Source organism: Colletotrichum gloeosporioides (assembly GCF_011800055.1).
Source record: "Colletotrichum gloeosporioides strain Lc1 chromosome Unknown consensus_55, whole genome shotgun sequence".
Lineage (NCBI taxonomy): Eukaryota > Fungi > Ascomycota > Sordariomycetes > Glomerellales > Glomerellaceae > Colletotrichum > Colletotrichum gloeosporioides.
Genome location: NW_025544700.1, coordinates 307,181 through 319,481, shown reverse-complemented (window position 1 = coordinate 319,481; position 12,301 = coordinate 307,181). Strand labels below are relative to the sequence as shown.

The 12,301-nt window shown below is 53.9% G+C and overlaps 3 protein-coding genes and 1 pseudogene across 4 annotated transcripts; 3 read left to right on the top strand and 1 right to left on the bottom strand.

Moving 5' to 3' along the window:
* Positions 1–733: 733 nt before the first annotated feature.
* On the top strand, positions 734–2,316 carry GCG54_00013376 (Phosphomevalonate kinase; the record flags this gene model as incomplete). Its single annotated transcript, XM_045413231.1, has 2 exons — positions 734–1,008; positions 1,242–2,316. 2 exons carry the CDS (start codon positions 734–736, stop codon positions 2,314–2,316), a joined length of 1,350 nt encoding a protein of 449 aa, XP_045262427.1.
* Positions 2,317–3,440: 1,124 nt separating this feature from the next.
* GCG54_00013375 (uncharacterized protein) lies at positions 3,441–4,674 on the top strand (the record flags this gene model as incomplete). Its single annotated transcript, XM_045413230.1, has 2 exons — positions 3,441–4,457; positions 4,537–4,674. 2 exons carry the CDS (start codon positions 3,441–3,443, stop codon positions 4,672–4,674), a joined length of 1,155 nt encoding a protein of 384 aa, XP_045262426.1.
* Positions 4,675–5,757: 1,083 nt separating this feature from the next.
* Positions 5,758–9,173, bottom strand: GCG54_00013374 (annotated as a pseudogene). The gene is made up of 4 exons: positions 8,471–9,173; positions 8,069–8,412; positions 6,151–7,171; positions 5,758–6,095 (listed from the first exon to the last, which is right to left on the bottom strand). Coding segments are annotated over exons 1-4 (2,406 nt in total).
* A 709-nt stretch (positions 9,174–9,882) lies between these two features.
* Positions 9,883–12,159, top strand: GCG54_00013373 (ATP-dependent RNA helicase dbp-7; the record flags this gene model as incomplete). Its single annotated transcript, XM_045413229.1, has 1 exon — positions 9,883–12,159. One exon carries the CDS (start codon positions 9,883–9,885, stop codon positions 12,157–12,159), a length of 2,277 nt encoding a protein of 758 aa, XP_045262425.1.
* Positions 12,160–12,301: the final 142 nt, after the last annotated feature.

The window sequence follows — 12,301 nt, the reverse complement described above, 5'->3', positions numbered from 1 at the left end:
TGCAGGAGTGCTGGCGGCAGAATTGGCGGACACGGATGCTACTGTATTTTAGCACTGTCTCTTCCCCCCCACGATGCGTACCTCAGGTCGTCAGCCTTTTTCTCCCTCAACGCTGGGCCAAACCTTCTGCCTTACGGTTCCATCACGACTGCGTCATCAACTCACCCTCCTCTTTGACCTCCTCTGATTGCAACTTCAGACCGGAGTTTCAAAAAGGTATACACTGCGGTTTTCCCGCTGTGATTGTTCCAATTGGCGATCTTGCTCTTTCTTCTCTCTCATCTTCCTTTGAGGACAGCAACTCGGGAAGGCGACAGGTTGCAGCACAGCTTAAGCGAGCACGGGAAAGACAATAAACGCCCCTGCCTTATCGTCGCTATCGTCGTTATCGTCGTCTCTGTCGTCCCTGTCGTTATTCGTCTCCGTCCTCCGTCTCCGTCGTGTCGTCTCTGTGGTAGAGTACGGATACCTTAGGTAAGCTAGCTAAGCGCGTCTTAGGTAATCACAAATAATAGAGAACAGAGAGGGTTCTCTAAGTGATAGCTTATATAAGACGAAGTTCCTCAGTTTGCCCGAGACATTTTGTTTACGCTAGAGTAGGTAACACGAGAAGGCCCGCCCTTCAACCTAAGGCTACAGTTCACAGACAACAACCGGTCAACAGAGCGACTACCTTAACTAAGCAGTTGGGGAACAAGAGACGGAAGGTCGCAAAAAAGGAAGGAAAAAAAAAATGACGGCCGGAGCAGACACGACCGCGACCGCCGTCTCGGCGCCCGGGAAGGTGCTCCTCGCGGGCGGGTATCTCGTCCTCGACCGGGCGTACACGGGCCTCGTTTTCGGGCTCAGCGCGAGGGTGAATGTCGTCGCGGCCGAGATCCACACGTCGCCCGGCGTGCACCTGACGGAGATTGTCGTCGAGAGCCCGCAGTTCCTCGACGCGACGTGGCGGTACGGGTTCCATCTCGCGCCTGAGGATGGGGGGATTACCGTCACGCAGCTGCAGGTGTAAGTTGCTTCTCTTTACGTGCTTCCCTTTCGGCTTGGATCAAGTTTCGTCACGTTTGACATGTTGAAGTGAAGTGGTGATGGTTGTTGGTGAGGTGGGGTCGGTGGTTGCGGTGAGGGGCTAATATCTCTCACTTCGAGATGTGAGATCTCATGTGAGACGACAGCCTCGATGAACCAACCTCACCAATATCCCACACATCTAGAGTTGAAAGTCACTAACACCATCCCAGCGGCTCCAAAATCAACCCCAACCCCTTCGTTGAGACCACCCTCTCCTACGCTCTCACCTACATCGCCAGCATCCGCAAGCGCCGCCCAAACCACGCCCTGACATCCACCCGCCTCATCATCCTCGCCGACAACGACTACTACTCCCTCCCGGACACCACCCCCGGCGCCGACGGTCAGCAACAGGGCCGCTTCGCGCGGTACCCCCACACCCTCGGCGAGGCGCACAAGACCGGCCTAGGCTCCTCCGCCGCGCTGGTGACCTCCCTCACCGCCGCCCTCCTCACGCACCACCTGCCCTCGAACCTCTTCAACCTCGCCTCCGAGGCCGGCAAGCACACGCTGCACAACCTCGCGCAGGCCGCGCACTGCGCCGCCCAGGGCAAGGTCGGCAGCGGCTTCGACGTCGCGGCCGCGGTCTTCGGCAGCTGCCGGTACCGCCGCTTCTCGCCGTCCCTGCTCGACGGGCTCGGCGCGCCGGGGCAGCCCGGGTTCGCGGAGGCGCTGGTGCGCAAGGTGGACGAGTTCCAGGGCTGGGACGTCGAGGTCGACAAGAGCGTCAGCCTGGCGCCGGGCTTGTGTCTGCGCATGTGCGACGTGGACTGCGGCAGCCAGACGGTGGGCATGGTGAAGAAGGTGCTCGCGTGGCGCAAGGAGGACGCGGCGGGCAGCAAGGCACTGTGGGACGAGTTGCAGAGCCGGAATGAGGCGCTGGCGGCGGTGCTGAAGGATGGACGGACCGAGCAGGTTGGCGCGGCGGTCGGCGCGGTGAGGGCGCTGATTAGGAAGATGGGCGAGGGCAGCGGGGTGCCGATTGAGCCGCCGAGCCAGACGGAGCTGCTGGACGCGGTGAGCGGCGTGGAGGGCGTGCTTGGGGGTGTTGTGCCTGGCGCGGGCGGGTTTGACGCGCTGGCGCTGGTGATGAGGGATGATGAGGAGACGAGGAAGAGGGTTGAGAAGTTCCTGGAGGGATGGAGCCGGGAGAAGGGGGCGAGGGTGAAGTTGTTGGGCGTTTTGGGGGAGATGGAGGGTGCGAGGAGGGAGGAGCTGGGGGTTTATGCTGGGTGGCTTTCGTGAAGCGATTTTGTTGTGAGGGGAAATGAGCGATTGAAGGGAGTTGAAAAAGGAAACGGCAAGTTTAGAACATAGCAACGACAATTGAGCGTGAGATTTCGACGATGCAAAACTGGCTTGGGTTGGCGAGCGGATATGAGAGAGAGGTGTGGTCGATGTATCGTGTGTATGGGTGCTCCACACAGGCGCGCTACATAGGCTGGGATACGCACCTAAGCTGTCACCAATCAAATGCGGCGGACATAGCTCAGTTGGGAGAGCGTCAGACTGAAGTCAACTTCAATCACTTAATCTGAAGGTCGTGTGTTCAATCCACACTGGCCGCATCACCTTTTGCATTTTTGCTGCTCTCGTGATATATCTTGACAAAGCGCTGTGCAACGACGTGTCTGTCATTGACGCGATTGCTCCTTGTTCAGGAACTCTTTGAAGCTGAGACTTTGTTTTTTGCTACCTATTTAGGCTTTTTAAATAATACCGCGTATTTTTCTTATGCCAAAGCAATCACTCTTCCCGTCAGTTTACATGCACTCTATATTAAAGCACTATCGTTATCGCCTGCTGTCATTCATTTTTGGCTTTCGTTGGTATTGTCTGTTGTCGTTGTCGTCCTCATTCAAGTCTACACGCTCCTTCCTCCCATATGGTGTCAAGTAGCTGCTCCTTCCACACACTTCCGAAGCTCTTTAGAATTTTCTCTTGCAGGCCAGATCACTTGACTTCAACTGTACACCCAATTTTCACCTCTCTCTCCACGCCTTCCATCTTTTCTTTCTACATCGTCGCGGCCGCCTTTGCAACCCACCTTCCCTTCGCTTTTCGACGATCACTATCGTACCAGCCTTTCCTCTTCTTCAACCTCTATCGACCTTTTTCTATGAAAGGTAAATTGCAATCTCCGGGGGGATTATTTGCTCCTCTGCCTCTCTCTATCTCTACCCCCCGCCCGCCCTCTCTCTCTTCATCCTGGCGCTGTCCTATCTTTCAAGTTTAAAGGGCTTGCTGGAAATACTTTCACCTTCGAGTGCCTTGGCGCAAAACTGACCGTCATGCAGAAAGCAGCGACGCAACCTTCCAAGATTTCAAGCTTTTCTTCTGGCACACCTTTCTCATCACCAAAAGCCATCATGTCTGCCTTCCTCGATGACATGGACGAAGCGACGCTGCAGCTGGTTGTCCAGATGCAACAGGAAGACATCAGAGAACTGCAGGACCAAAGCAAGGGCAAAGCTAAAGAAACCGATCGGTCTGACGCAGACGTGGCTTTCGACACGTACCAAGCCGAGCTTGCGTCCTTCCGGACCTTCGCCGCGGACCGCGCCTTGAGTAGACGTATCGCTCACCAGGAAGGCACCCACCCAAGAGTTACAACCATCACAGCTCCGACAGAGCAGCAGGCACTACCGGAAACAAGCAACCTAAGTACTTCGCAGCCAGCTGAGAGCTCCGGTGCCGAGGAGATCATCGCGGATGAGATCGTCGCCGATGAGATCATCGCCGATGAGATCGTCGCCGAGGAGATCCTCGTCGCAGATGCTGTCCAGAAAGTCTGCAACACCAACATTTCCGGCAATGATTCTATCGTTGACATGCCCGAGTCTTCCTCCTGGGGTGCGTCTAGAGAAACTTCGAAGCGCACAAGGTCAAAAAGTCCAGACCAGCCGGAGACCCTGTCCTGCATTTCTTGCACCAAGGAGTATGACCCGAGCAACTTTTACCTCGCTTCATGTGGCCACCTTTACTGCGCGACTTGTTTGCAGAAACTATTTCAGCTGTCTCTGGTAGATGAGAGTCTTTTTCCGCCCCGATGCTGCCGAAAACCCATCCCCGTGGATCAGGTACAGCACGCCATACCCAAGCAGCTCATGCAGGAATTCGTCGCCAAGGAGATCGAGTTTTCGACAGTCAACAGAACCTACTGTCACCAGCCTCAGTGCTCGGCGTTCATCCCTCCTACTAGCATTGAAGGAGACATCGCCACCTGTTCTGCCTGTCAAGCAAAGACGTGCGTGTTGTGCAAGAGCATGGAGCACGACCACGACGACGTATGCAAGGAAGATACGGCGACGCAAGAAGTTCTGAAGCTGGCTGCTGAGAAGAAGTGGCCAAGATGCAACAAGTGCCGGGCAATCGTTGAACTGAACGTGGGCTGCTACCACATGAGTGAGTTTACTCCGAAGATACATGCACATCCAAGGTCCCCGCTAATCACACGATCTTTAGCTTGCCGTTGTGGAGGACAGTTTTGTTATCTCTGCGAAGCACCTTGGAAGACCTGCACTTGTCGCCAATGGGACGAGCCGAGGCTTTTCGCTGCCGCCGAACAACGAGTCAACAGAGCGCCGAACGCCCGGAACATGACCCCCCAGCAGCGCGCTGCTGCTTTGACTCGAGCCCGGCGAAACGCCATACGGAACCATGCATGCGAGCATGATGGTCGTTGGACCAAGATTTATGGTGAGCATACTTGTGAGGGGTGCAATGACAGGCTGAGCGAGTTCATCTTTCGATGCGACGACTGTCTTCTGCCATCTTGTGCGAGATGCAGGTTCAACCGATTCACCTGATGAGAAGGAAGGGAGAGCACTATTGGCATTGTACGAGATTACGGGGATTCAAAGGTTACTAGCATTGGGTGGGCCGTTGGAGAGCAGTCGTCCATCTTGGACTCTTGAGTAATTCGAAAATATTCCATCTTGGAAGCTTAAGTAGCTAGCAAACGACAAAGTCTCATCTTGAGAGCACTTTCTGAAACAGAGATCGGTCATTTACATGAGACCGCCCAATTTTCCTTTGTCTATACGGCAATGTTTCCTGTATAGTTAATTACTCCTCTTAAACACGGCGGTGAAAGTAGTAAATATTAGTAGTAGTACGGCAACGACAGTCGCGACGACGACGGCAAACGACAATATACTATGCCGATGATAGACTCGATAGTAAGGTAAAGTGCATTACCACAGGAAAAGTAGTCGCTTCAGCATAGGAAAAACAGGTGGTCTTTAACGTACCAATCATCTATATCTTGACCAACCAAATAAATCCTCGCGTGCGACTTCATTCTATGCCAATTCTGATTAAGCTGGCAGCCACGTAGACGATCTCGCCTACAGTACGGGACGTTCCGTAAAATTAAACAACAGACCACCTTCTTGCTTCTCCTCCAATAGTTGTGACCGCAGTCAAGGTTTTGTTCTCAGTCTACGTGCATGATGGTTCCTTTTGTCCCCAGCTTGGCCAAGTCAGTTTGCTCTCTATCCTTCATCTCATCACCCTCTGCAGCAGTCTAAGTGTACCCCATTGTGAAAATCCGTCTGGTTTTCCGATTCCAGCAGTGCTGATACCCTTTGCTCCAGAGCAACAATCAATGTTAAATCCCACAAGTTTGGCTCTATCGTCGAACTGTTTTAATATATGATGAACGCCAGGAGGAAGGGGTTCTTGTTAAAAGCGATTGAAGCGGCACCTCCGACAAGCACGAATTCGACACCGCTCGCATTCGTAGATGAATCGAGGCAGAGTGTCGTGGCATTCCTCGCAATTGAAGACACCGCTGCGATATCTCCAGGCCTGATGGGTGCATTCATGGTTCTGGACCAGATTCTGTGCCTCCCTTTCAACCATCCGTGCCCTCCTCTCAGCGTCGAAATGCCGAGCGTCAGCATTTCTGTTGATGATGGCATTAGCGCGAGCGTAAAGTCGTTCTTCGTTCCACTGCTCGCATACACATGTCTTCCACTTCAGGCCGCATGTATAGCAGAACTGGGCACCGCAGTGACAGGCTCAAGGACGCTTTAGCCGAATTCTCGGTAGAGACAGGTATGATGGGAAGCTCACTCATATGATTGCAACCATGCTCGAGCTCCACAACACGTCGGCAAGAGAAGCATCGCTGCCATCCGTTCTCAGCGGCGAGTTGTAGCAGAAACTGCGTAGCGGTGTCTTGGCTACAGTCTTCGCCCTGGTGGTCTACGCCTTTGCATATGGCGCATGTTTTATGAACACATCGCGGACACGTCGCTATATCGTTCTTAATAAACTCCACGGGCACGAAAGTTGAACAGGTGGGTTGGTGGCAGTACGTGCGGTTCTGGGTTGAGAACTCGACCTCCTTAGCGCGGAACTGGCCCACGAGTTTGGAACCGAGGACGGGGCGATGGTCGTCAACGGGTATTTGCTGACCGCAACATCGTGCCGGGAAAAGAGATTCGTCTGTGAGGCATGCTTCGAAGAGACTTCGGAGGCAGTCATGGCAGTAAAGATGGCTACAAGGACAGCGGGTCAATCTATCGACGGAGAACCTGTCCTGGCAACTGATGCAGGGTTCTTTCGCTACCTTGACGGGCTTCGCGGTGTCATTCATGTCGCTTCGCGAAGCTGCCCAGGAGGAGGACTCTGGCTGGTCTAGAGTCTCGTCATCGTCGGTGTCTGCAGACACATAGAGCTTCTGAAGCTTACGAAGCATGTCGGCGTCTAAGTCGCACACATCTTGGTCTGGGGAAGCGGTCCTTGAATTAGCAGAAGTCTGAAAGGAGCTCTGGTTGACCGTCTCGCCGCGGCTAAGGCGGAATGCCATCTCTCTGTCGCGCTCAGCTTGCCTCTCCTGTGCAGCGTATACTGTCACAATTTTACCATCTGTACGGGTGGCCTTTTGGATGCTCCGGCTCATGGTCCTGTCCGATACTCGTTGCTCACATGTCTTGAGCTCAGACTGGTAGGTTTCGAAAGCAAATTCCGAGTCAGGAAGACTACCTTCTTTCTGCTTGCCCTTTCTGCAATTCTTCATATGTTCTAGATCTTCGAGCTGCATCTGGATGACCAGGTGCAGGGTCTCCTCGTCGATGTCGTGACAAAGCATCTTGAACCAATTAGATGAGATGAGTAGAGCTGATTAGTGAGGGTTCGAGGTGGATGGGAGTAGGATTCATCAAAAGACATTCGAGTCCCGACAGGAGACGGATGAGATGTCGATTTAGATCGAAACAGTGAAATGAGCCTCTACTGCCGGTGAAAGCTCATGGGTCTCAAGAAGAAGTGCAGACAAAATCCACTTAAGCAAGGAAGTATCGGAGTTGGAAGTTAAGTGCAAGATGGTGGTGAATCATTGCAGCTGTGAAGCCTGTGACTGTTCACAAGAACGCAGCCGAACATAACGGTGCAGGTCAGGCGGAAGTGAAGGCGGGGAACAGCTAAAATAAAATAATACATCCTCCGGGGCCGACATCTGAAGCTCGATGCTTTTCTGTTGGGTTGCTGACGGCTTGGTCTTTGACTTCCAGATGCAGACGGCCTCCTGCGTCGGAATGGACGAATTACATGTGGGAATAGCAGCCAGCCAATGCGCAAGCTTCCAGGCGCACCCCCGGCGATGGCAGGATTACATCATTCACTCCAACCCAAATCCCAAGAAACTTCAGTCTTTGGTTGCTTTCAGATGACGTGGACAAATCGGAACTTTCCTGAGTACGTCGAGGCACACACCTGGACAAGGCTTATGAACGGGAAATCTATCCGCGCCTCAGGAGAGAAGTTGTCTTGACAACTGACCGAGCCAGTAAAAATGGACTGATACCTCTCGTCTGAACTTCACCGGGGATGAGGACAACGGCAAAATTCTGGCCGGACAAACTAATGATGAATAGGGCAGTTAGGAGGGCAGGGCATTTAGGAGGGCAGATAGGAGAGCTACGCTCCGGTAGTTTCGCTGGGGACTCAGCGTTCAAGGTCTCGTAGATGAAGTCGGGCATGATCTGACCATAGCCGTCGCATGGATGTTGCCGATTGGTCCAGGCATGGTGGTATCTCCAATGATCGTGATCGCAGTCATGGTTTTCTCTGATCTCTTCTCGCGCACGTTCGACGGCAGCACGGCGCTGTGCGGCGTAAGCGTTGTAGTTCTCTACCTTACATAGGCGTTCCACCAGTCCCCTCGATAGGCGTTATAGTTCTCTTGAACAGCGTTGTAATTCCCTCTATAGGCCACGCGGCCGACTCGTCCCTCGCCCGCGGCGAGCAGGCGGCCTTCACTCCATCGGGGGCAATCGCATGCCTTCCACTTCGCGAGACATAGGTAGCAGAACTGTTTGCGGCAGCGGCAAGCTGTTGTGAGGTTTTATTAGCGAATCTGGAGTTGGGTACGATCAGATGGGTGCCTTACTGATGTGGTAGCATCCCCGGTTCAGCTCGATAATAGACTGACAGCGGGGGCATCTCTGCCAGTTGTTCTCGGTAGCGATACGAAGGACTTCTTGGGTTGCCTGGTCTTGCTCGCAGGCGTAGCTGGGGTGTTCTGGGCCTTTGCGGTGAGTGCAAGTGCTGTGCCAGCATACTGGACAAATACCGACGTCCCCACTGATACTGCTTGGAGGAATGAACGCAGAGCAGGTAGAGACCTGACAATACGTTCGGTTGGGTGTGGTGTATTCAACCTCCTTCACACGCCATCTTTCCACGAGCTCATTGCCAAGGGCGTGCTCTTCGACAGGAAACGCGTTTCCACAGCATTTTGGAGGGAAAAGGCTCTCGTCGGTAATGGAAGCTTCGAAGAAATTGATGAGACAGCCTGGGCAGTACTTGTGGTTACAGGTGGTCTGGGAAAGGTTGGTCTGCGGGTACTCGTCCATACAGATGTCGCATTTCTCTCTTCGGATGTACCCATGCCATGTGGCTAATACCGCGGGCATCCAAGCCTCCGCGGGCATCCAAGTCTCTGCGGGCAACTCCCACCACCTAGGAGGGGTTGGATGTCCCGCGTTGATATTATCATGCCGGTTCTCGGTCTCTCCAATTTCATCCTCTTCATCGTTGGCTTCCTCCTCTTCGTTGAGGCGTTGACTCATAAGAGATCCAGCCAGGGACATGCTGCTGGAAAGGAGAAAATGGAATTGACTTCCTTTGATGAGAAGAATATGAAAAAGACTAGCAAAGTCGGATGACATTTATGTGTAGCCGGGGGAAAAAAAGGGGGAAAAGAAAACCCAGCAGGAAGGGGGAAAAGGTAGAGAAGGTTTGCAATCTGGGCCAGACCTTGAAAGGGCACCCTGCGTATATGGTTTTTCTCTCTTTTTAGGGTGTGGTGCGATTAGGAGGAAGAAAGTTCAAAAAGCTACATATACAATTTTGGGGTTCTAAAGCAGGCATGAAGAATGACCTGTTCTCGACTATCATGGGAAAACAAGTGAGCCGGTCTGGTGACGAGAGATGCCTGCCTTACGAACCACCGGATGAATGTCATTGCAATAGATTTGAGTTCGGATGAATTGGAAAATCTCGGCATTCAAGGGGAATTGAAGTGATGCTGGCTGCGATGTTATTGATGAGCAAACCGAAGGGTCGGCCTCTTGTTCGAGCGTATCCATACATAAGGTACCTAGGCACCGGGCACACGCCACTGTGACAGGAAACCTGGAATCGGGTGTGGGTCCAAGCGCCTTGCGGGGCAATGCATAGGAGTGGAGCCGTTATCTAAACGCCGATCGCGATAAGGCTCTGCTTCTGAAATTTTATTTTTCGACTTCGCCTCAGTGACTTTTCATCATCGCTGCGACCGACGGCATTTCATCAGCAAAAATGGCGGACGATGGCATGATTATGAACTTTGACCTGGGGACGGGCCCCATCAAGTCCCATGTCAAGATCCAGGGAGGACGATGGCGCGACAGAGTGAAGGCGCAGAGGATTGCGAACAAGGGCGGCGACAAACGTCCTTCATCACCATCTTCAGACGCCCCGCCGACCCAAAGATGGACGCCCGGAAACAGGAAGTCTCACAGAGCCGACAATGACGACGGCTCTCACGAGCGCCCGGCAAAGCGACCAAGAGGCGACCCTCCGAGGCCAAGCTCCTACCAGACCGGCAAGCTGCCGCCAGGCAGCATCTCCAGCGGCAGGCCGAGGGACGGCCAGGTTACTTCCAGACTTTTCTCATTCAACCCGACACCGAAGACTGTGTTTGACGACCCGAGCGAAGAGAAGGTTGAGGAAGTTGTGAGAGAACCGTCGAACGCCGCGTTATCCGCCGAAGCTGCCAGTTTCCACGCCCTCGGCATCTCGCGACGTCTCGCACTGACTCTGTCGGACAAGATTCAACTCAAGGCCCCGACTGCAATCCAGGCCAAGGTCATCCCGCAACTCATCACAGAAGACAGCGATGCGTTTGTGCAGGCGCAAACAGGTTCCGGAAAGACTCTGGCTTATCTGCTTCCCATCCTCCAACGGATCCTGTCAGTCGAGGGTCAGATCAAGAGAGACTCCGGCCTCTTTGCCATCGTTTTGGCGCCGACACGCGAACTTTGCCGGCAGATTGATGTCGTCCTCGCCAAGATTCTTCCACCTTATCTCGTCAGCACGACCGTCATCGGTGGTGAGAGCAAGCACTCGGAGAAGAGCCGTCTGAGGAAAGGCGTCAACATTCTCATCGCCACACCCGGTCGTCTGAGCGATCATCTCAACAACACGAAGAGTCTCGATGTCGGTACTGTCAGATGGTTGGTCCTCGATGAAGGTGATCGTCTGATGGAGATGGGTTTTGAGGCGGAGCTGCGTACCATTGTTGGCAAGATTCGTGAGGGCGATCTCTCAGATACGACGGCAAATGGTGTCTCTCTCGCTGGCCTGCCGAAGCGCCGTGTCACCGTTCTGTGCTCGGCTACTATGAAGATGAACGTCCAGAAGCTTGGCGAGATCAGTTTGGAAGATGCCGTGCACGTCACGACTTCTGAAGAGGACCAGGATGGCGCTGAGGAGGTCAAATTTGAGGCACCGGCGCAGCTGAAGCAGAACTACGTTATCGTCCCTGCCAAGTTGCGACTCGTTACCCTCATCTCGCTCCTCAAATCAACATTCTCACGCAAGGGTTCGGTCATGAAGGCCATCGTCTTTTTATCTTGTGCCGACTCCGTCGACTACCACTTCGATCTCCTCCGCAAACCACAATCCGAGGATGAGAAATCCTCGGCCAATCCCTCAGGAACGGCAAACACAGTCGCTCCAGCCGGATACATCACGTCACCAGCCAACACCAACATCGTCCTTCACAGGCTACACGGCTCCCTTCCCCAACCCGTCCGAACGGCTACACTCGCGTCCTACAGCAGCTGCAAAGACCCAACAGTTCTGATCACCACCGACATCGCTTCCCGTGGTCTCGATGTGCCCTCCGTCGAACTTGTTGTCGAATACGATCCCGCTTTCGCCGCCGCCGACCACGTTCATCGCATCGGTCGTACCGCTCGTGCTGGTCGCCCCGGAAAGGCCGTCTTGTTCTTGATGCCTGGCTGCGAAGAAGGCTACATTGAGCACCTCAAGGCCAAGAACGCCACCCCCCCTAAGCCCGAGCTTTACGACACCGTTCTGCAGCGCGGTCTTACAACACCAATGGAGTTCCCTGTCGAGACCGATGCCAAGCCCCTGCCCGCAACTGACAAGAGCTTCAATGCCCGTGCTGAGAACCTCCAACTCCATCTCGAGCAGCGCCTTCTGCTGCCGTCAAGCAAGACCCTCCTCGACGAGGCTCGCAAGGCGTTCCGCTCTCACATCAGGGCATACGCTACCCACGTCAAGGAGGAGCGCGTGTTCTTCGACATCACCGAGCTACACCTGGGTCACATGGCGAAGGCCTACGGTCTGCGTGAGGCGCCATCTGGTGTCGGTCGCGGCGACCACAGCGGCAAGAAGGCTGTCATGAAACAGAAGGCTGCTGGCAGACGTGGCGAGAAGAAGTCGTCAGGCAACGCCATGGAGGATATCAACACTGGTGGAGGCGAGGAGCCAAGCGAGATGGAGAGAAAGATGAAGGCGAAGATGAGGATGGTCATGAACGCGGCCAGCGAGTTCAACCTTGGTTGAGTTGTCTCTGTGCATGGGTGTATCTTGGGCTGGGGGAGGTTTATAGACAAAAAGTCATGTTCATAGCGCTTAAAAGGTCATATACCAGACTGGGTAATTTTATTTGTCGACACAAATGCTCTTGCCTCTGCACCTTTTGTGA